Below are 23862 nucleotides of genomic sequence, written 5' to 3' on the forward strand. Positions count from 1 at the left end.
GGAAAAGTCCTCTCTTAGAATTTTAGCAAATTGGCCCAAGTGAGAGGAAATAATGCAGAATGATTGAGGGATTATCTACATCCCTTGGTATATTTAGGAAACATGAAAATAAGAATATAAAACAGGTAAAATATAAAAGGAAGAGCTGGTATGAAAACCTAAATGCCAGTTGAGTGAAATGGTTGAGTAGATGATACTTTTTAAAAAGTAAGAAATTGTCTCCTCATAAAGTGAGCGCTCTGGGTAGAGTCTAAAATTATGTGCAGTAAACAGTCCTAGTTGGTGGAATTTGTTGAGGAAAACCATTATCTTTCCCAATAGTTTGAACTACTTTAATTCTTATAAAACTTTTTGAATGGAGACTTTCCTTTAGATTCATAAACTTTCTTGTGCCTACATTTGAAATATTTTTACTAGATTGTTTAGATTTTCTAAGTTCACAGAGGTTTGGGATCCTCGTTTATCTAAGTTAATATATGATTATTTTAATCTTTTATTTTAAAAAAAAATATGAATTGTATTTTTGAGGAGGATGTATGTAGGTATGTCAGATCCATCACCTTTCTTTCTCCTTATTGAGACGTGTTTCCCTCTTCCTGTCCAACTATAGTTACTGAAGGGACTATCCTTGTGTGCTTCCTCAGAGTGCTTGAGGGAGTGACTGAACTTGACTGAGCAATGGTGTGAACCCAGGTTTTCTTAAACCTGCTTTAGTTTCAGTTGGAAAGATACATAAGTTACAAATGCTACCAACCCAGGTCATCTAAACGAGCAGAATGCACTCCTCTCCCTGAAAAACATTATTGGAAAAATGAATTAAAAGAATAAAATGTATTTGAGGCATAGATGATGAGGGGAAGTGTTTGTATAGGAATAGGAATCTTCTATCTCCAATCAATTTGTTGACCTGTTTTCAGACATTAGAAAATGAAACAGATTTACCTTATGCTAAATTTTAGAAATAGAGTATTTTAAGACAGCTAAAAAAATTAAATCATTGTTACTATTAACATTTGTTTAGTATTTTTAGGGTTTCACACTTTTTTTTTTTAGTTTTAATGACCACCCTGAGAAGTAAATAGGCAGCTTTATTATCATTCCTGTATGCAAAATGACTTGATCCCAAGTCCTTCTGATCGGAGGGAAAAGTGAAGGTTTTTGCATTTTTGTAGTGTTACAAGCACCTGCCAGCAATTAGGAGACAAGGTTTCTTTTTCAAGACATGTCTCTGATCTTGAAGAAATCGCTTACTTTAACACTTTTGTTAAAATACAGATTATTGGACTTCTAAAGGCATTTCCAGCTTTATTTAAATAGAGAAATATACACCCCTCTTCTCCCCGGCCACCCAGTAGGCTGAAATGAAAGCCTTGTTATTATGAACCTGATATATTGATCTAAACTGAGTTGCAATACTGCAGTTTTTTTTGTTCAGTATGTTCTCTTTTTCCTCTTGTCCTCCATCTTCCTGTAGGCCTAGACCACAGAATTTTTTCCATACCTGTGGGTAATATTTACAGTTTTTGTTACTTTGCTTCTATCCATTCAATAGGCATGAACTCTTATAGGTCAGAAAATTGTTCTATTTATTGAGTGCCTTGACTCGTATTGCCTTGCTTAATCCATGGATGGTGGGTAGAAGGATCAAGCCAAAAGGTACATGTTAAAGTGTCTAGAAGGCACGGTTCTGGCATATTGCCATTTCTAGTGTGTAAGCTAAGAAATTATGGCTCAGAAAAGTGGAGTTACTTGCTCAGATTTACACTGCCATTAAGTGGAAGAACAGGGTTGAAAGGTAGGTCTCTTTAAATTGCAAAACCTGTTTTTGTTTTGTCACTTCACTGTAGTGTCTTATCAGACATTTAGCTGCGTACTTTAAGCCGTGGTCATGAAAGCAGTCATTACTGACCAGAAGGGACATTGAGGACATTAGATTAGCACAAGTCTCTTACTAGTAATTGAAAAGCAGCTAAAAAGAAAAGCAAAGCAAAGCAGCTATGTCTTCCTGTCAGGTGCTTAGTAATCTTTGCATATGAAGAAGAGCACAGTGTGATTGCCATTTTTATGATAGATATGAAGGTGACTAGTACTAATTCCCAGGAAATTGTTAGAGGAATAGTTCTAAATTTTGCTTACAATTATTGTTAGACTTGTGTGTGCTATATGGACCAACTCTACATGCATGTTCTCTTAAATTTATAAGTAAGCACATGCTTTGTCTTTCAGGGTTTTTTCCCTCTATTATTTTTACAACTTGAGAAATATATCTAATTATCTAAGGTTTTGAAGATATTAGGTAATTTTCAACATAATGAACTGTTTAAATTTAAAATGTTTTGATCCATAATCTAAATTTTATCTAAAAGAATTGTGCAAATATTCATAATGTAGTTGGACTTGCATGTATGTTTCTGTATTCAGTGAGAATTTACAGTCAAGTTTTTGTATTAAGAGTGTATTACGTAACAAATATATGGAAATACAATTTTTCTGTAGATGACACCATAGGGCAAAAACAGGGACATTAAGGGGAAGTTTTAATACTGTGAAAGTAATGAAGCTAAAGAAGTAAATTTTAAAGAGGAAAACAAATGAGTCCTTTCTTTTATTAAACTGCTGCCTCTGTCAAAAATAGGTAATACCTGAGTAGTTTGACAATATTCTAGAATTAATTGGTCTGATTTAAATCAGGTTGTACTATTTGAAGCTAACTGTAGCTTTGGAAAGCATGAACTGTACTTTTAAGAAGTTAATAAAAGATATTTTTACAAATGGGTGAAGATAAAGGACTTTTATAGTTTAAAATATAATGAGACATTCGTTAGAATCAGTTGTTCTCTATTCATTTTTTGTTCTTGTATTATGAAATAGGAAATCACTAGTTGGTCACAATTAGGGAATTCTTTACGTAAGTGCTTAACTTTTTTTTTTTCCTTAAACTTATTTTTAATTTTTTATCAAAGTAATCACTCAGAAGAATCATATATAGTTTTACAAGTCAAGTATACTGCAAGGTTTATAACAAAAGCAGCCATCCTCTGCCTACTCCATCCCATCTGAGTCCCATACCTGAGACAAAGTGTTCGTAAGTGCTTAACTTAAAAACACTTTTGTCTTGGAAAGATCTCCTCTCTTCCCATTCCTCTAATCCCTTCTCTCTGCAGTATTTAGTCATGTAAAGTTTTATTTTGTAGATCCATGTTGCTCTGTGATAGCAATGCTGTTTTATGATCTCTGTTCAATTGGGATACTGGAAATTACTCAGCATCTTGCTTGTTTTCATTTTTCTTATAATTTCTAGGGTATTTCCTTAGCACTTTCTCCTGAATTAATAGGGAGAGATGAAGGAAGGGGCAATAAAATTTTTTCATTTATCATCTTATTATCCAGTTCTGTTGTTCTTTCTCTTTCAGATAAACAAAATGCTGAGTACTTTTCCTATATTATAATTCAGAAAGTAAATGAACTGAACTTTTTGATTTTTTGTTAATTTATTCCAAGTTTCTCATCTTTGTGCTTCTAAATTTGACTTTACAGGTATAGTTGAAGTCCTCAAAGGAATGCATGAAATAGGAGTAACTCCTGATCAAGAGACATACATAAATTACGTGTTTCCATGCTTTGATAGTGTAAAGTCAGTTCGTGCTATTTTGCAGGTGAGTGCAAGTGTGGTTTTAATTTCATAATTGAAGAGAACATTTTTCCTCCCTAATGTTTCGTGGTAATCAAAAATATAAAAAGTCACTGAGCTGAGGACTAAAATGGTTATGTTGGTATATAATTTTCTGAAGCTTTGTAAAAATATTGGTTAGTGTAACATCTGTAGTTTTTTAAAAATATTTATTTATTTATTATTTATTTATTTATTTTGGCTGTGCCAGGTCTTAGTTGTGGCATGTGGGATCTTTAGTTGTGGCATTCAGGCTTCTTAGTTGTGGCATGTGAACTCCTGGTTGCAGCATGCGTGCGGGATCTAGTTCCCCTACCAGGGATCGAACCTGGGCCCCCTGCATTGGGAATACAGAGTCTTACCCACTGGACCACCAGGGAAGTCTAGCATCTGTAGTTACTAAACTTAAAAGTCTTATAAAGGTAAAGTAGTATTTTTCTTGTGTGTTGAAAAGACAGTATGCCAATATCAGACAAAATTTAAATGAAACAGTTTCACTTTTTAATCCCACTCTACAGTGCAACTGCACCTTTCATTTTTGAATATTGCTTTTCACTTCTATATGAATTTTCATAATAAACTCTTAGTATATTTATATTCTGTTTTTTTTTTTTTTTTAAGTAATCTTTTTTGTTTGACCCCAGAGCATTGTTTTCCTGCCAGATAATTCCTGTCCCCACCAGAATAAGTAAGGCATTTATAAAGGGGCATATGAAAAATTGACCCAGTGCACTGGGTCAGCAATGGTTACACTTTCCATTTTCAGAATAAAGTGCTATGCAATTAGGAACAACGTGGCGGAGTACCACACATTTTAGTAAGAAATATTTTGTTCAGAAGACCTGTTTCCTAGGTGGTTATTCACATAAAGCCTTTATTTTTCTAATATTGTTAGAGTGTTCTTTTCTTTCCTTGAAATGATTTCATAATTACACCTCTTAAAGGGAGAGTTTATGTCTTGAGTGTCTTTACCTTTATTCCCTGAGTATTTAACAGTGTATTTTGACACTGTGCTATACATATTTTACTGTTAAAAAATATATTTAAAAAAGTAATTTTCCCACATATTCTTATTTCCCCAAAACCTACTTTTTTCACTTGGCACCTTTACATTATAGTATGTAATTCCACAAATGATTGCTTATGCTTGTATGATGTTTTATTGTGTGGATATACTGTAATTTATCTTTATTCATTTCTTATTATCGATTAGTGAATTTTTAATATTGTGCTCTTATTATAAAGGGGTTCAGTAGACATGTTTGGCTAAATTTCAGCCCATATACTTAAATTATTAAATATGATGTTGAGATAAGTCATTAGCCATTTGGAGTTAAATAAAAATAAATTTGATCTTTACCTCATTATATGTCTTAAAATATCATTTTAGATCAATGCATTCAATTTTTATTTTGTTGTTAATTAGAGAATTGTTCTAATGTCTTCAATAGTAAACTCTTCCTAGAAGGAAGGCACTCTAAGGGTAACAGATTATATGAATTTGACAATAACATTTAATTTGGGATGTTGGGACTGTATCTCATAGCTTTTGCTAAAGTTTGGTTATTCAGTTTATTTGCATTATTTTAGAAAACGATCTTTTTTAAATGAAAGATTATCAGAATACGGTCATATAAAGAAACGGGAAAACAGGAAATTTGAATGACATATCAAAATATTTTTAGCTGAGGTGTATTATCATTGAAATATGCTTTATCCCTAGGAAAATGGATGTCTACATGAAGATAGTATATTTTCTCAAGCTGAATTGAGAATTGAAGCAGTAAATGGAAACTTAGACTATATTTTATCATTTTGTAAGTATGCAGCATTAGAAGTAAGCTTGACAGGTGTTAATTTCAGTTACTTTGAGGGCATACAGGGTGGTTCATGCCCTCACTGCCTGCCTCAGGTAGTTCAAAGTATTTTCCTCAAAAGCAAGGAAGTTTTTATATGTTTTATTTAAGTTAGCCTTATAAGATAGTTTATGAGTTGAACTTGTAGATAATTTGGAAGTAACTTTAAAGTTAATAGGACCTTGGAGATAACATGGTGTTAGGTTGGACTGGGGATCCAGAGGACTTGGGTCCTGTTTATAATTAAGCTGCTGATTATGGGACCTGAAACAAATATCCGTATCGTTCTTTTATTTCAATTTTATGAAATGGGATAGTATTGCCTACCTGTCTACCTTGTGAGAGTTGTGAGAATCATATGAGATCTTGTTTTTGAAAGTGTTTTCTAAACTAATGCCTATTATGGCCCTAAGTTACACGAAGCCATCTCCCAGTCCTCATTATTAAAAACACAGTAACTGTTTCCAAACACTTATAAATGATAGGGTGCTTTACAACGTTCATCACATGTTAATAAACTTCCATCATTGATAGATGAAGAAAGGCATAGAGATGTTAAATGATTTGCCCAAAGTTAGTGATTGAGTCAGAACCAAGATCATCTAATCTTAAACTTATTTTTCCACTATACTATGTTTTAATTTTAATAAATTAGACATTTTTTAATTTTAATTTTTTAACATATCTATGGCATTGTCTTGACAGTGTTTCAGATCTTGTGAAAGAGATATTTAAAAATAAATATACAAACATCAACTTCTAGCCCACTGAAATGTTAAAAGTTAATAAGCTTTTATTAACGTATATTCAAATTGTGTAACTGGAAGCTTTGTAAAAACCAGATTACTGGTATATATTACCTGTGTTTATTTTAAATAGTTTATTGTATTATTATAAAGGGAAAGGCGAAGTGTTCAGTATGAAAGCGTTGACTGTTAGAGGTGTAGTTATTTGAGTGTAAGGTTGAGTATTAATGCTGGCTGCTATCCGAGAGTATTGATTTTGCCTTCTACTCTGTATAATATATAGATTTTTCCATACTGACAAGATGAAAACAGAGAAGCATTAGCGAGAAATCTGGGTGCATAAGGTGGATACATGAGAGCTGCCTTTTCCCTTTATCATACCATCCATTCCACTTCATTGTCAGCCTCTTGAATTTTTTCACACTTGTTTGTTGCTAAGGAAACTAGATGCTTCTTGTCAGCAGCCTTCCAGCTTGCTGAGATGTTTCTGGTCACCTTTTTAATGAATAAAAACTTGATAATATTCTGTAAAATACTAATCTGAATAGTTTAGAAATAAGTTTCCAAGAGGCTGTTTATTAAATGTGAAAAAGAAAAATGCCATGAACTTAAAGACTAAAGAAGATTTCAGCTCCCTCACCCTTTGAATTACAGATCTTTGAAGAGCAGTTAGTTCTATAATTGCTGGTATTCCCTGTAGGCTGCTTATAGATAGGCACTTTTGGTTACTACAAGGAATGGCAGGTAGTCGAGAAAAGTAAATGGCTTGTCTTTTTTTTTTTTAATTGAGGTATAATTGATATACAATATTATATTAGTTTCAGGTGTACAACATAATGATTCAATATTTCTGTATATTGCAAAGTGGTCACCACAGTAAATCTGGTTAACATTCGTCCACATACATGGTTACAAAAATTTTTTTTCTTGTGATGAGGATTTCCAAGATCTACTCTCTCAACAACTTTCACATATGAAATATAGTATTATTAACTGTAGTCACCATGCTGTACATTCCATCCCCCTGACTTATTAAATGGCTTATTTTGATCAAGTTTGTGGAGTAGTAAGAAACATTTTCCCACTTGATTTTGTAGGTGTGGAAATTAATTTGATCAAGCAAAATTAAAGGTTACCAAAAAGCATGTGGTGTATCCACTTTAAAATTCCTGAGTGACTAAATACAGCTCATTCCAGAGATGATTTTTAGAGTTTTAAATGCTACATGAAACCACTGAAAAACTTATGCTTCCTGTTCAAGGGATATAACAGTCAGTCTAAAGTATTTCTCCTTAGGTGTGCGGGTTAAATTTTTATTCATATTTAGGGAGATGAGCAAATCTTAAAACCTACTGTGATTTTTCCCATGAGTTTTTTGTTTTTTAAGTTAACCAGCTATCTTAATCTTTACCTAAACTGTATTTATTAATTCTGTCTTCAGAATTTGCCTCCACTATGAGTTCCTCTCTAATTCCATCCCTCTTGAGTCATTCAGTAGCCACTTTGCATATATACTGAAAAGATTAAAACAATTACTTATAACATGGCACTATTTTAATATAGTGACAGGGAAAAATAAATTCAGGATATGCCTACTGTTATTCTATCCCAAGCTAATTATGGCAAGGGTTATGTGGAGAATCAGGTCTTATGCATTAAGACCTGATTCTTATACTAAGGCAAATCAGGCTTAGAATGTCAGCATTGAAACATACAAGGCTGTAGACTTAAATACCAAAATGAATAGTAGAGCAAACAAATCATCAGAAAAGTGAAAGATCAGTATAAATCAGTTACATAACAGAGGTAAAGAGGTTATTATGACTTTAGGTTGTCACTCTTGCATGAATGCAGGTCATAGATCATGTGGAAAATAGAATGAGGAAGTGTGAGTGGTTCAACAGAATCCAACACCACTCTCAGAAAAGAACTTTCCCCCTCATCTTCTGTCTTTAAAGGGTAGTTACAGTCTCTCCCTTCACAGTGCCATGTTGTCCAGTAACATACAGCCTTGGTATGTGTACCAGACTGACTTTGAGTATGCTGGTAGATTAGTTATTGCCATTTATACAAAAGAATATTTATAAATTCATTAGTTGTATAGATTTATGTAAATGAAGTAAAGTGTTTTAAAAGGATAGCTTATATTGCCAATATGTATTTCTGCAATTTCTAATTAACTTTGTATGAAAACTTTTCCATTTTTAAAATAATATTTCCCAGATGAAAATTGAAAGGTATTGGTATAAATGTGCTTTCAAATAAATTGATAATTTAAGTTTTTGGTTTTGGTCTGGGGTTTCATGATGATTATTTTCTTTTGCAGTGGAATCAAATACATTGCCTTTCTCATTTGCTTCATTGAGAGGCAGCCTAATTCTAGGCTTTAGGAGGTAAGGTGATCACCTTATATAATCTTTGCCTGAATATAGACTGATTTCTCCTGTCTTTTTGACCTACTGTGTGAGGAAAGAAACGGATATTCTTATCTTCCAGTATACTAGTTACCTGAATAACCTTATCTATTTTATTCTTCCTACTAAGTAGTTGTGAGTTTAGGCTGCCTTTTTTTTATCATCTATTCCAAGAAATTCATACTGATTTGGTAGAGGTCTTGTTTCAAAAAAAGAAAGCACTCTTTGAAAATGGCGAGTTGGAGTTATAGACAGATTTGCATGTATATTTGATTTATACTTTGAGCGTTTAATTACAAGAGGACTTTTATTCAGTGTAATACAACTCTCCTCCTCGGTGTGCTCAGGGAATGTTAATGACCTTTTCTTCCAATTTTGTTATTTTGAAAATATTCAAACATAAAGACAAGTTGAAAGAGTGGTAAAGGAAATACTCACATACCCTTTATGTAGATTCACCAATTGTTGATATTTTGCCATATTGACTTGCTTTCTCTCTCATACACTTTTTCTCTGATATATACATATGGACATATACATATACATATATACACTTTTTCTCCTTTTTTGCTGAACTCCTTGAAGTTGTAGACATCATGATACTGGATCCTTCAATATATCTCTCTTAAGAATAAGGTCATCATCTATGTAATCACAATACCAGTATCACTCCTAAAAATTAACAATACTGTAATATCAACTAATATACATAGTGTGTGTTAAGATTGTCCCAGCTGTTCTAAAATTCTTTTATAGCTGTTTTACTTTTTGAGGATTCAGTTAAGTTCATGCACGGTATTTGATTGCTATCTCTTTATTCTCTTAAAAACAATTCCTTACTTTTTTGGTGGTGGTGGGGAAAGAGTCGAGGCTTCTTTCTCTATAGAATGTCCCTCTCATATTTTGTGTTTACCTAATTTTTCCCTCATGATCAGACTCAGATTGAACATTTTTAGCAAGTATATTTCATAGGTGATTGGCAGTTCTTAAGGAATATAATGTCAGGTGTCCAAATTTGGTGCCATCAGCTAATTTTGATCATTTGCTTACATTGGTGGCCCCCACTTCTCTTCCTTGCAAAGGAACCTCATCTCCTTTGTAATTAGTAAGGCGTCTGTGGGGTGATACTTTGAGATAGTGTGTCTACCCTGTTTTCTAGCACCTTTCACTCAGTGGTGATAGTAGCAGTTGGTAATCCTTGTTGAATCAGTTGTTAGCAGAGGTGGTTGCAAAAGGATGAGTTTCTAATATTGTCATTCTTTCTGTGTTTATAATGTTAATGACTTCTGATATTGATCCCAGTAATTTTTGGACTGTTTGTTGATGGAAGCCCTAGGTTTTCTGTTGACATCTCCGGAACCTCCATTGCAGGCAAGAAGAGACAGAACAAGTAGGAGGGATTCTTGTTGCCATTCTTTATTTAGCCAGTACAGTTCCACTCCTCTCATACACCTACATACATTTAAATAGTTGCTGTTTTCCTGAAGTTAAGAAAGAAAAAAAAACAACCAAGGTCTGTGCCTTTAAAATAAAGTTTGAAAAATACAGAACACATAATCAAGTAGATAAAAATGCTAATAGAGCCAGATTTTAAAACAAGAACCCATAATGCATTATGAAGTATATGTAATATAGTGACTTTTCTCTTTTGTCCTTGACAAAAGACTTGAAAACAAGTTTTTCATACAAACTTCCAGATCATGGGTATTTCCTTCTTTACCTTTATTATTTTTTTCAGTTTGAAAGGCAGTTGTTATATTTCACAAATCCTAGACTTCTTTTTTCTTTTTAATAAATTTATTTATTTTATTTATTTTTGGCTGCGTTGGGTCTTCGTTGCTGAGCGCAGGCTTTTTCTAGTTGCGGCGAGCGGGGGCTACTCTTGTTGCGGAGCAGGGGCTCCAGGCCTGCGGGCTTCAGTAGTTGTGGCGCACGGGCTTGGTTGCTCCGCAGCATATGGGATCTTCCCGGTCCAGGGCTCGAACCCATGTCCCCTGCACTGGCAGGTGGATTCTTAACCATTGCGCCACCAGCGAAGCCCAATCCTAGACTTCTTAAACAAAGTGCTTGGACTATAAAGTTGATTCATTATGATGAAAAAAACCTAATTGCATATTCTGATATATACCTAGGTCAGTCATTGAGCTTTTAGTGGCTTAAAGATTATAGTATGGAGAGCTGCTCACCTCTCCAGTAAGTGTGTCTGGTTGCTGTGTTTTCTGTTTCTACTTTTTAATTTTGTGTCATCTTTGCTGTAAGATTTTTTTTTTTTTACTGTCCCTCTTGACAACTTTCAGTGTACTTACCTTAACCTACATACACTAAAATAATTTGCTGTTTCTGGTTTATTGTGGGCTGGGAAGTTAGTTACCCTAATGTATTGCAATTTGGAAAAATAAAATGTCCTAAATAAGGGCATGCTTATCTTTTTTTGCTCCTATTTTGTGACAAAGATTTTGTGGTAGCTATTTTGATTATTAGAACATAAGTTCCGTGTTTGTTTGGTTTATTGCACTATCTTCAGCACGTAGATATTAATACCTGGCACATGATTAGCACTGTTGAATTAATTATCGAGGCCTTATATATTCTGTGTTTCTGCCTCTGTTTTTGAGCATTCTCTTTAATTCAACAAGTATTTATTGCTGAGATTGGAGATGTTGGTTAGAATCAGATTGTAAAATATTTTTAAAAACATGAAGGAACTTGTCCTTTATTCTGAAGAAAGTAGACTAACTTGTGCAGTGTGGAGGCTGGCTGAAGCAGAGATACATCTAGGATGTATTTGAATCTCAGACGTTATATTGTTCATTTCTAGAAATTCAGATTTTTTTTTTTTTTAATCTTCCATGTCTCCTTATCACGTTCATGCTTCTTTCTTCCTTCTTCTCTATATGGAGATATTAATGATAGATGTTTTGATGTTCTTGCCTACTAATTCTGTTAATTAATTTTTTTTTCAGGCATCATACATGTGTGCTTGTTTATAATTTCTGTTTGGATGCCAGATGTGGATTTTATGCTGGTGGATATGGATTTTTTTTCAATTCCTCTAAATATTTTTGAGCTTTGTTCTGAGACAGTGTTAAGTTACTTGGAACAGTTTTCTTAGTGCTTGCTTCTGTGCCTTGTTAGGTAGGACTAGAGCAGCTTTTAGTCTAGGATTATTCCCACTAAATTAGTCAAGCCCTGCTATTAAGGTAGTATCCTCCTGATACTGATAATTCTGTCTGCTAGCCATGTATTTTGAGATTATTAGGAATGTGAACTATTCCAATCCCATGTGTGGGTTCTGGGAAATGTCTTTTTTTGAGCTTCCGGAAAGTTCTCAGGTAGTTTCCTGGACTTCAGATTGTTTCTTCACTCAAATGTGCTTATCAGTACTTAGCTGAAGCCTGAGGACAACCCTCTGCAGTTCTCCAGGGCTCTCTATTTGTCAAGGTCTCTCTGCTCTGATAGTCTGCCCTATAAAAACAAGTTTTAATTAGTCCCATCCAGAGAAATATTTTAAATCTGTAGGTTCTAAAACTATATTATGTTGATGAATTTTTCTTATTGTAGATACCGAAAAGTTTCAGGTTGTGGTAATTTGGCATTAATCATAAGAATGTGCAAAATTTGAAGTATTTGACTAGAAGTAATTTCTTTCTTTTCCTCCCACCCCCAAAACTATTAAAAATTCAAAACATAGTCATTACAGTCCATTATCTTGGCATTAATGTAGCCTTCTATTCTTTCATTCGATGCTGAGCCAAATAGTATATATATTTTCAAATCCCTTTGTCAGTACATTCAGTACAGCTTTTGAAACGGTCACCTATCACATGCTTCTCAGGGTCCTGTTGTACTCTTCTGGCAACTTTAGAATTGGCTGAGTGACTGAAAGCTGTTCTGAAAACCAAACTGATTGGTATTGCCGGTAGAGTCCTGCAGCTCCTATAAGGATTAGCCCATAAGAGATTCACTTAAAGTTACCAAAAAAATTATTCATAGTTATAAAACATTAAATGAGATAGCATAGTCACTTTAGCTAATTCTAAGGGAAACTTGGATGTGCATTTTGGTATTGGAATGCAATTTTTGAAAGAGTTATCTGCCTTTAGTATTATCTGCCTAATAGTGGTAGATCCATGGTCCAAGAGGCAGTAGTTCCTCCCATGTGTTCTGTAACCTGTTTGGGCCCAGATTAATTTTTTACGCTATCCCACAATATTTTTGAAAGACCAACACTATTTTCTTCATATATTCTGGGAGTGGTGTTTGAGTGGTGTTTAAGTGGCAAGCTAGTGTTTCTGTAAATTGATAAGCTCAGGAGATGGTCATTGAATACCAATTAAGTGTCATGCCTTCCCAAAGTTTCCCAATGTATAAACCAAATTGGTAGCCTATAGAGGCGAAGTCACCTATATAAAATGTTTAAAATTCAGTTTTGCTATTAGTTAGGGTGAGATTATTCAAGGTTATTAGGGAATTTTTACTTTCAAATTAAAAAAAAAAATAAAGCTATTTTAAAGTATTTGAAAGGGCATTTACTCTGGTTAAGTTAGTGAATTCTTCCGTCAAATCCAGGGCAAGAATATGTTTAGTATGAATAAGACTTTCTTTCCTCTTAACAATAGCAGCAGCTGAACAAAGTTCAAATGAGAAAGAAGGCAGTGTACATTTTGTATATTACTGAAAACTCCACCCCAGAAATATTGAGTCACTTCTAAGAGACAAAATGTCGCTGAAGATAGTTCAGAATTTGGTTGGCAAATACCAAAAAGAGAAATGTTTGAGAATTGGCTTGGAGGCACTTAAGTCTTCGTAGTCCATAGATAAAGAGTTCTGTGATATAAGGAGAGATTTTTCTGACCCAGTGGCAAGAGTTTGAACTTGACAAAGTAGGAATCTGTACCATTGGAGCAGAGCTGCCTTTCACATGTTGACAAAAGTCAAGTTTCTGACACTAGCCCTGTCACAGTCAACCAAGTTAAGTGCCAGGTGTTAAGTTCCTCTTTTCAGTCAGCCAGTGAGGCTCCCACTCATGACATTTTTACAAGGAGAAGGGAAGTACTTCATGAAGTACAGTTTGTGAGTACTCAGGAAATATTAGCTCTTAGTGTGTGTTAAGGGCTGGGACTGTGAGGTAATAGGTAATTCAAGAATGAATAGGAATCTTCTTGCCCCCAACTTGTTAATTAGGTACCAGAAAATAGGAAAGCAACTGCAAACTTGTCTTGATAATTATGAATATATAGAGAAGATACTATCTGAATGGATAAAGAAGATGTGGTGTATGCACACGCGCGCACACACACACACACACACACACACACACACACACACACAATGGAATACTACTCAGCCATAAAAAGAATGAAACAATGCCATTTGCTTGCAACATGGAGAGACCTAGAGATTATCATGCTAAGTGAAGTAAGTCAGAAAGACAAATATCATATATCACTTATATGTGGAATCTAAAATATGATACAAGTGAACTTATTTACAAAACAGAAACAGACTCACAGACATAGAAAAGAAACTTATGGTTACCAAAGGTGAAATGGGGGGAGGAATAAATTAGGAGTTTAGGATTAGCAGATGCAAACTACTATATATAAAAGAGATAAACAACAGGTCCTACTGTATAGCACAGGGAACTATATTCAATATCCTGTAATAAACCATAATGAAAAAGAATACGAAAAAGAATATATATATATATAACTGAATCACTGTCTCTTTCTGCCAAGGTTAGGGGAGGGATGGGTCAGGGCAAGATGTGTAGAGAAGGTGCTGAACTGAGGTTAAAGGATGAATAAGCATTTGCCCAGGGGAAGGGAGGGCATTCCAGGCAAAGGCATTGAAGCTGAGAGAACAGTGCATTTGGGAACCTGATGATAGATTGACATAATGGTTGCCCATGAAATAATGGCAAGAAATAAAGCCAAAATGGTAGCCTGGGGCTCTTCACAAATGATCTCATTCTAAGTTATGAAGTTTAGACCTTGAGTCATGGCTTTCAGCCGCTGAAAGATTAACGTAATGAAGATAAGACTGACAATGGATATTTGAAGCGGGGAGAAAAGGGGACCGTAAGGGTAGGTGGGGGAATAGGACAACAGCAAGAGATAATCAGCAATTCGTGGGATCCTTTTAGGTGCCTGTGGAACTTCCGGTGAAGATAATTCTAAACTTAGCCTTTCTGAGTCTGTTTCTTCTTCTGTGAAACAAGGAATTTAAATACCTACTTGCAGGATTGTCTTAAAAATTAAAAAATATAATGCACTTGGAAGCTAGTACAGAGGATTGTTTTTAAGGAGCACCTAGGGCAGGAGAATTTCGGTAACAGATTGAGTAGCATCACTGGAAGAATGGCAGGGAATGATCAACAGCACAAATCTCAAAACTTAGTCAAAGGGGACCAGAAGGTGTTAGTTGAATTTTGAATTGAGATTAGTGGTAATAGTAAGAGTACTTTCAGTGGAGGTTTGGGGCCAGAAGCCAGATTGCAGGGATTGCGTGTGTGATGAAGAAGTGTTAACTATCCTTCACACAGCTTAGTTTAAAAGATTTCTGTATGGGGTTTTTTAGTTTGTTTTTTCTGGACCTGTGCCATCTGTCATGAAGCTTCATGTTCAAGGTAGTGCTTTTAGTCATTTTCAGTTATTTTAGATATGTGTACAATTTTGAAAGTTTGCCTCTATGCCTTCCCTAGGTACTTCATGCCAGGTTTGATGGCAATTTACTATCCTAGGAATATTTTTTGTTCTACATTAAGTTGATGTTTGATGAAAGATATGATTAAAGTAGCTTTTCTTAAAAAGAAAACCCAGTTTATTAATGCTGAGAGTTAGAATAGAGATACAGAATTTAGACCAGAGATGGTATGTGTTTATTTTTCATTATGGAGCTTTCAGTCATTCACGAAAGTAGAACTCCAAAGTAGCCACTGCCCAGCTTCAACAGTTAAGATTTGGGCAGTCTTGTTTCATTTATTCCTTCCCCACCCCCACCCCCCTTTTTTCCCCTAGACTGTTTAAAATTATGGACCTCTTGTCATTCTGTCTCGTATATACCTCAGAACTTACTTTAAATAAAACAACCACTGTAACGTTATCACACCTTACAAAACTAACAGTAACTGAGAAAACGAATTCACCAAATTCCCAAAGGGGTCCATGGTACAGGACAGATGACAAACCACTGCAAATCTTGCCACTTAATATTGTACACTTTTGGGCATTGGCTTCTCAAGTCCTTGCAAACTGATTTCCCTACTCCCCTTATCCCCACCTTCCTCCCCAGCACCACCACCCCCTACCCCAATTCCTTAGGTGTGGGAAGCATCTATCTACAGGTTCAGATTTCTTGGAATTAAAGCAGATTCTAGCCTAACCAAAAAAGATGCCTGATTTTTTTATCAGTATAAACTTTTACTGTATCTTATTCTTCACTGCACAGCATTTTATCTTCTTTTTTTTAACTAATTAGTTTGGCTGCGCCAGGTCTTAGTTGCAGCACGCAGGATCTTCGTTGCGGCATGAGGGCTCTTTAGTTGCGGCGTGTGGACTTCTTAGTTGCGGCATGCGGGATTCTTAGTAGCAGTATGTGGGCTTCTTAGTAGTGGCGTGCATGCGGGATCTAGTTCCCCGACCAGGGATCGAACCCGGGCCCCCTGCATTGGGAGCGCGGAATCTTACCTGCTGGACTGCCAGGGAAGTCCGTATCTTCATATTTTGAGTGCTCACTCTTCTTTCACTTACTATTTGGTCAAAAAAAGAAAAAAATTTTTTTTTTTAAACATATGGAGGTGTCAAGTAGTCGGAGGAGGCTGCTGTGTAATCAGTGGATGGATGAGATGAAAAGCTTTCTTGTAACAGTTGAGAGGTTGTCTTCCAGTTCAGCCTAGAGATACAATTTTTAGGTCAGACAATTTTTGGGTCAGTTTATCATGTCTTCTGCTAACTGATTACTTGAAGAGTTTTTTCCAAAATTGGAAGAAACACTATTAAATGCAGGGCTTCGTAAACATTTTTTTTCCCCACTTATGAATAAGATTTCATCTTTTTCAAAACTTTTTCTTAATGTGCTTTAGTAGAAGGGATGATTTTATCATAAGGCAGAGGATTCTAGAGGGGCATGGAACATGTTCTTATTTTTTGTTTTGAAGTAATTGTGGAGTCATGGAAGTTGCAAAGATAGGACACAAAGGGCCTGTATACTCTCCATCCATTTTCCCCCAAAGGTTACATCTCATTTTATCACACGTATAGATTTGTGTAACCATTACTGCAGTGAAGATACAGAACTATGCCATCACTACAAATTACCCCCTGCCCCCAGTACCTCTTTATCTCCCATCCACCATCCCTAACCTATGGCAACCACTAATTTGTTCTCAATTTTTATAATTTTAGTTTGCAAAGGTTATATAACTGGACTCATAGAGTGTATCATATTTTGAGATTGGCCTTTTTTCACTCAGCGTAATGTCCCTGAAATCCATCCAAGTAGTCATGTGTGTCAGTAGTTCATTCTGAATGTTTTTAAAGTTAAAATAAGTGCCTTATTAACTCACTATACCAAAACAGTCCACCCTAAACTTCCCAACCTCAAGTTTAAAGAGGGCTATGAATTTTTGTGGGTATAGGTTTAAAAAGGCCTGTAAATTTTGTGGGTATTTTACAATGTTAAGTATAATATACATAATTATAATAAATATATAAATCATATTCGCATTGTAAAATTATCATTAAAACGTAACTAGTCTTCTTAAAGTAGATTCTGTGTTTGAATTAAATATACAAAGCTTATAGACATTAAGTTTACAAAGCTTAAATAGTATAAGACTAGGGTTCATTGGTTACCCAGTTTTGTAAATGATTTTTCATTTAAACAGTCAGAATTTGGGTGAGCCGTTCTTTTTGCTTTCCTGAAATAATTTCAAATTTATAGAAAATTACAAGAGTAGTACAGAGAACTTTTATATACCCCATTTATTAACTTTTAGCATTTTTTGACATTATACATTCTCTCCATCTATTTATACATGCATGTATATATATATAAATTTTAATTTTTTGGAACTATTTGGGCTTAGGTTGCATATGTCATGACCCTTTATCCTTAAATACGTCAGTATATAATTGCACAGAACAAGGATGTTCCCTTAACACAACTGCATCATAGTTGGCAAATTCAGGAAATTTAACATTGATGGAATATTTTTATCTAATATAGCTCATATACCAGTTTTATCAATTATTTTCTCTTTCTCGCTCTCTTTTTTAAATTAAAAAAATTTTTTTTATTTTCCTCCCTCCAGAACAGAATCCAGTTCAGGGACGGATGTTAGTTGTCTTTTCTCTTTAATTTTCTCTGATCTGGAACAGTTCTTCAGCCTTTGTCGTTTATGACATTAATAGTTTTGGAGAATACAGGCCGGTTATTTTCTAGAATGTTCTTCATGATGGTTCCCCATGATTAGTTTCATGTTACATCCCTGATTGGAATACCGCAGGAGTGATGTTCTGTCCTTCTCAGGGAATTAAATCTAAAATGTGTCCATCAGCATCTCATTAGTGGTGTTAATTTTGATCACTCAGTGAAGATACTGGTTTGATTTCTCCATTATGTGGTTACTGTCTTTACCATTACAAGTAATAAGCAGTCTTGGGTAGACACTTGAGACCATGCAAATATCCTGCTCCATCAAACTGGGACCCCAAGATTTACTGATTCTTGTTCTTGAGTCAGAGCAAGAGCAAGAATCAGTAAATCTCTTTATTTTGAGGGTTCAAAGTAAATGAGAGTCAATCTTTCTAAATTACCTTGCCCTGAAAATTCACCTTGATTTTGGAAACACTTATTTACTTATTTTTTTTAGGGCTTTGATCTGTATGCATTGCATATAATAATTGCTAGTGTCTTTTAACTTAAAAATGTTTTTTAAACTTTTGGGTTTATTTTTAATCCTTTGCTGCCCCCTGCAGGTCTATGAATATAAACCTTTGGAGCAAGGTAAGTATTCCTAATATTGCAAATCATAACATGGTATATAAAAAGCAAAAGTTATAATAGCTTCATATATTTGTCATGTATCATTATAAATTAAGTGAATTTAGAATCTTGAAGTTTGTCGTTTTAGTCTTAAAACTGCTTTCCTGGAGCATGAAATTTATTATTGAAGTGATCCTTTACTTTGTCCTAAATTCTTCATTAAGGTTTTCAACTTTTCCAAAAAACAACTGTTAACATTATTGCAGTAACCATACAGATTTAATAATTATTTTTAAAAATATATACATGTGTGTATATGTTTGTGTAAGTGTAGTCTATATGTATATATATGAATGATACACAAATTAATTTTAAACTGCTATCTTTTTAAGAAGTTAACTGCTTTTATGCAGGAAGTACAATGATCCTTATGCTGAATTACAAGAATATTTGTAGCTTAATAAAATCAGAATGCACATTATTGATTGGAATTCCCAATTTAAATATTTTTAAAAATCTTATTTTCATTCAGTTCTGTTTTTAGTATTACTTAAACTGCCATTCAAACTATATAGTCAGTTATAATATATGGTTGAGATCTTTATATTTAGAACTAATTTTTTGTCTAGAAAGATTTTTCATTGGTTTATTAAATGTGTCTTTGTTCAAAATTTGGTGTTAAATTTGGCTGTCATGTCTGATGTATGGCTACAACTTCTGGTAGAATTTATTGTCTACCTTCTACACATGTCTGTGTTGGTTAAAAAACAGTTTGTAGGTAAGGATTGTTTTGTTTTGCTTTGCTTTTGAACAGTTTCTACCTTAACCTTTGAATTGCTATTAACAGCAGCATGATTTCATGGTGGAGTGAAGTGGGGTATGGTCAGTTTTGACTAATTTTCCATATTAGAAAATAGTTGAAGAAGCTGCTGTAGTTTGGGTTGTTAATACTTAACGGTATGTGCCAGGCACTATTTAAAGAACAAATAAGTTCAGTCGTAGTATGCACATGAAGTAATTCAGAATTCCTAACTCATATCACTTCAGAAAACTATGTTCCTTTCTTATTATCTTCTGCCTGTGGATATATAGTCAAGTACTGTGTTCAGAAGTTAGATGTCAGTACTGTATGTAGGTTTTATAATCGTTTTCATCATAAAATACATATTTGAATTTTTTAAATTGAAATTTTGTGGGCAGAATTAATGTTGATGAGTAAGTCTTTAGTTTTTGTGTATTCAGTTGATAAGAATCAATGAGAGCAAACATGTTAGAACTTTCGACCCCCTTTTGTTTTAATGCCATTAAAATGACTGGGAAAATGTTGAAAAACTTAAAAAAAAAAGTTATTTAGTGGTTCAGGATATTTTACTTTCTTGTTTCTGTAAAACTTCATTTAAAAGGAGGAAACTGGACCAATTTCAACAAGACCAAAAACAGTACAATGACAAATAACATTGGTTGATAATTTCTATAAGCTATTTCCTATTATAACAGTTTATTTAAAACAGTATATAAACAGATGAGTTTAGAGGCTTTCTTAGTGACATTTCATGAAACGTTGCAGTTTTCCTTCAACATGGATTTGTTTTGTTTTTGTTTTTAAAAGACAAACCTATTATTTAAAAACGAAACAATCTCCTTGGCAGGTGGGGATGGTGTTGAATTACTATGATACAGAATAACACCTTACTGGGGAGAGGCTTTATTATTTCAAGAATTCAATTTCAGATTGTATTTGTTCTTGTTTGCTTCTCTTGCTGCAATGCACGCATTTTCTGTCTTACCAGATAACAGAACTGTTGTACAAGGATGGACGTTATTGCCAGGAGCCTCCAGGACCAACGGGTAGCGTTTCAATTTCGATGATTGTAACTTATCCACAAATCCATTCTTCTATGTAATGATGAACTAGAAGGATTACCGTAAACATTTTCTTTTTGAAAGTGAAATTTGAAAACATTTGGTTATAAATCTTTATATTGATAACCACAACATTTTGAGATCTATGAGGTGTTTGGTTTTATCATAATTGTTTTTTTAAAGGGAGGGTTGGGAGGGCTTTTTTTTTAGATATTGAGGAAATGCTTCTTATAGAATCAATCAAAATAGGCTTAAAAATTAGTAATCCTTCATGTTTATGTGATTTTAATGTTTTGCCAGTATAATCAAACATATAAAATAGTAAAGCGGTCTTGTAGATTTTTCCACTTAAATATAATTTATTACCCAAAATATATTATTTGACATTTAATGATTTTTGTTTTCACGTAATAAAGCCTAGAATATATGGGTTTCTGTAAGAAGGTACCCTTCTTGAAAGTTCGTATTTTTCTATCCTAGGTATTAACACATGCCCTATACATTTTATGCTTGAATGCATAGGAAAATTACTGTTGTTACAAAACATCTTTGTTAATCTCAGTTTTTCATTGGCTAATAGGCAGCTCTCCACAGGATTACTGTATCTGCTTATTAAAATTATTTAACTTTCTATACTCAACATTTAACAATCCTCTCTAATTTTATGTTTCCCTAAGTATTGCCCACCAAAAAATTAGTATAGAAATGTGTACAAGGCATTTATTTATTCTCACTATTTGTGATTTGGACAGGAAAGGGGTAAGGCCTTGGGCAGGACAACTTCTGTCACAGAGTGGTGGAAAAAAATAGATTGAAGTAAGATTCAGTACTGAAAAGCTGTCACTAGGTCTGAAAATAATTAATATTCCTTTCACTCACCAGTTAGATATGTGCTCCCAAACCACATAATCTCTATGCCTCAGTGATCATTGTTGCCATTTCAGAGCCTCTCATCAGGGTGACATCTCACACCAAAATGATTTCTTATAAATTAATCTTGATAACATGACAGTCTCAGTAATTTTAGTGGAATGCTTTCTCTTGTTTTTTTCCACAGAAGCTGTTGGCTATTTTCTTTATAACTTGATTGACAGCATGAGTGACTCAGAGGTACAGGCCAAGGAGGAGCGTTTGAGACAATACTTCCATCAGCTGATGGAGATGGTACCATTTCATTTTTTGCTATATAATGCCTGTCCTGCCTGACATGTATCTATTAGATTTGAAATTGCTGCTTTTAAGTACAACCAGACCACTTCTCAATGACATAGATGAGTTGGAGGCTTAAATTATGTCTGAGATAATTTCTGTTAGACAAATCTCAGTTTGGTTGTCTAAAACTCAGTTTTTTTTTTCTCCTCCCTTCCCTTTGCACAGAATGTAAAAATTCCTGAAAATATCTACAGAGGCATTCGTAATCTGCTGGATAGCTACCATGTTCCTGAATTGATTAAGGTGTGTGTGAAACAGTAATCAACTTTTTTAAATGCTTAATTTATATATAAAAGTATGTTAAAATTTTATTTAAATATGTTGCTTTTGTTTTTCTTGTTTTGTTTTGTTTTTTTAAAATTTATTTTATTTATTTATTTTTGCCTGCTTTGGGTCTTCGTTGCTGCACACAGGCTTTCTCTAGTTGCAGCGAGCAGGGGCTACTCTTCGTTGTTGGCACGCGGGCTTCTCATTGCAGTGGCTTCTCTTGTTGCAGAGGACGGGCTCTAGGCACACGGGCTTCAGTAGTTGTGGCACGCAGGCCCAGCAGTTGTGGCTCACGGGCTGCAGAGCGCAGGCTCAGCAGTTGTGGCGCATAGGCTCAGTTGCTCCGTGGCACGTGAGATCTTCCCGGACTAGGGCCTGAACCCGTGTCCCCTGTATTGGCAGGCGGATTCTTAACCACTGCGCCATCAGGGAAGCCCAAATATGTCGCTTTTGGCCAAAAGTTTATTTAAATGACAATCTTTAAAATAAGGCTTTTCATTGATTGCTGGTAAATGCTGTTTATATATTGAAGAACGTGTTTAAAGTATTTATTACAGTGGTTATAAAGCATGAACAGAATTTATGGAAAATTTTAGAAGATGGAAAAATAACAGTAAAATGAAATGAAATTTCCAAAATATGCTTTTGACATTTGCTAATATATTTTCCACATGTTTTCTGATTCTAATTTAAATCCCAATTTTAGGATGTTAATATGTTGGTTGAAAGAGAGAAGACAGACTCTCGAAAAGTAAGTAGGCTTTTTGAGTAGATTCTACATGCTATAATAACCACATTTAATGAGAGTTCTAGACTGTGTCCTTATAAAACCAGTGGTTCCTAACATTTTTGTCATCAGTGTACCTCTAAGAAGTTGGTAAAAGCTATTTCAGAAAAATCAGCATATCTCAAAAAAATCGACATATCTAAGAAATTTACATATAATCTCAGGAGCTTTATAAACCCCTGGAGTCCATCCCCAGATCCCCAGATTAATATCCATGATAGCATTTATGACATTTAGGAAAGGTCAGTTTAAAGGGAAGAGTGACAAAGGGTGCATTTTCTTTATAGGAAATTTCTTTCCTTCTTTTTTCTTTGCATTTCTGTAGACTACGCAGCCTACATCATCTGATTTGGAGTCTAAACTTGAAAAACTAAAAGCTGAAAATCAACCTATAGGAGATGTCCTAAAGCAACTCATATTAATGCTGTGTTCAGAAGAGGTAACTTTTAACTATTTCAAATATGCTATTAAGGTAAAAAAAAATTCTTTATAGAGAAAAGTAAGCAAAGCCAAATATAATATTTATGATTTTTACAATTAATTATTATACATCATGTCTGTGAAGAATGCAATTAAATGAAAGGTTAGCTAATTTCAGCTACACCTTGAATGGCATGTTTTCCAGTTGCTGTAGTTTGTTTACAATAACCTGCAAAGTGAATGATAGTAACAGCCATGATAGGTTTATCATACATGCCAAATGTCCTTTCAAGCCATGGCTCCGGTCTCTTATATCTAGATTGTCAAGCAACTGATACATGCAGTAGTCATTTGCAAGTCAAATATTACTGGGTTGTTAATGCAGGGATTGAAATTCCATTTTCCTGCTGGAAAAAAGTCTTTCTGAGATAAAGGGTCTCTTGCCTTTTTTCATCAGGCATCCAGCTGTACTTTGTGTTCATTTTAGTGTGCGTCTGCAATTTGTGGTATATCACTAGACTTTTTCAGTTTCTAGTTCAGTATCATTTGGTTTTATGCCTGTGTTTCTAGGGGAACAAAAATAACAGCTGACTTTAAGGTTATAACATGGTACTATTAAATTCTAAAATATTTCCTTACA

General features: G+C 34.3%; 1 protein-coding gene across 1 annotated transcript in view; it reads left to right on the forward strand.

Annotated features, from left to right (window-relative positions):
• Window positions 1-23862, forward strand: part of LRPPRC (leucine rich pentatricopeptide repeat containing) — a 111258-nt gene that overhangs the window by 32788 nt on the left and 54608 nt on the right. Inside the window, exons 12-20 of the mRNA XM_082357991.1 lie at window positions 3538-3656; window positions 5394-5487; window positions 8599-8665; window positions 18667-18694; window positions 20464-20521; window positions 21594-21700; window positions 21914-21991; window positions 22722-22766; window positions 23128-23241. Of these exons, the coding sequence (XP_082214117.1) occupies window positions 3538-3656; window positions 5394-5487; window positions 8599-8665; window positions 18667-18694; window positions 20464-20521; window positions 21594-21700; window positions 21914-21991; window positions 22722-22766; window positions 23128-23241 (710 nt within the window). The remainder of the gene's footprint in view (window positions 1-3537; window positions 3657-5393; window positions 5488-8598; window positions 8666-18666; window positions 18695-20463; window positions 20522-21593; window positions 21701-21913; window positions 21992-22721; window positions 22767-23127; window positions 23242-23862) is intronic.

The sequence above is a fragment of the Balaenoptera borealis genome (assembly GCF_965194805.1).
Source record: "Balaenoptera borealis genome assembly, chromosome: 15".
NCBI lineage: Eukaryota > Metazoa > Chordata > Mammalia > Artiodactyla > Balaenopteridae > Balaenoptera > Balaenoptera borealis.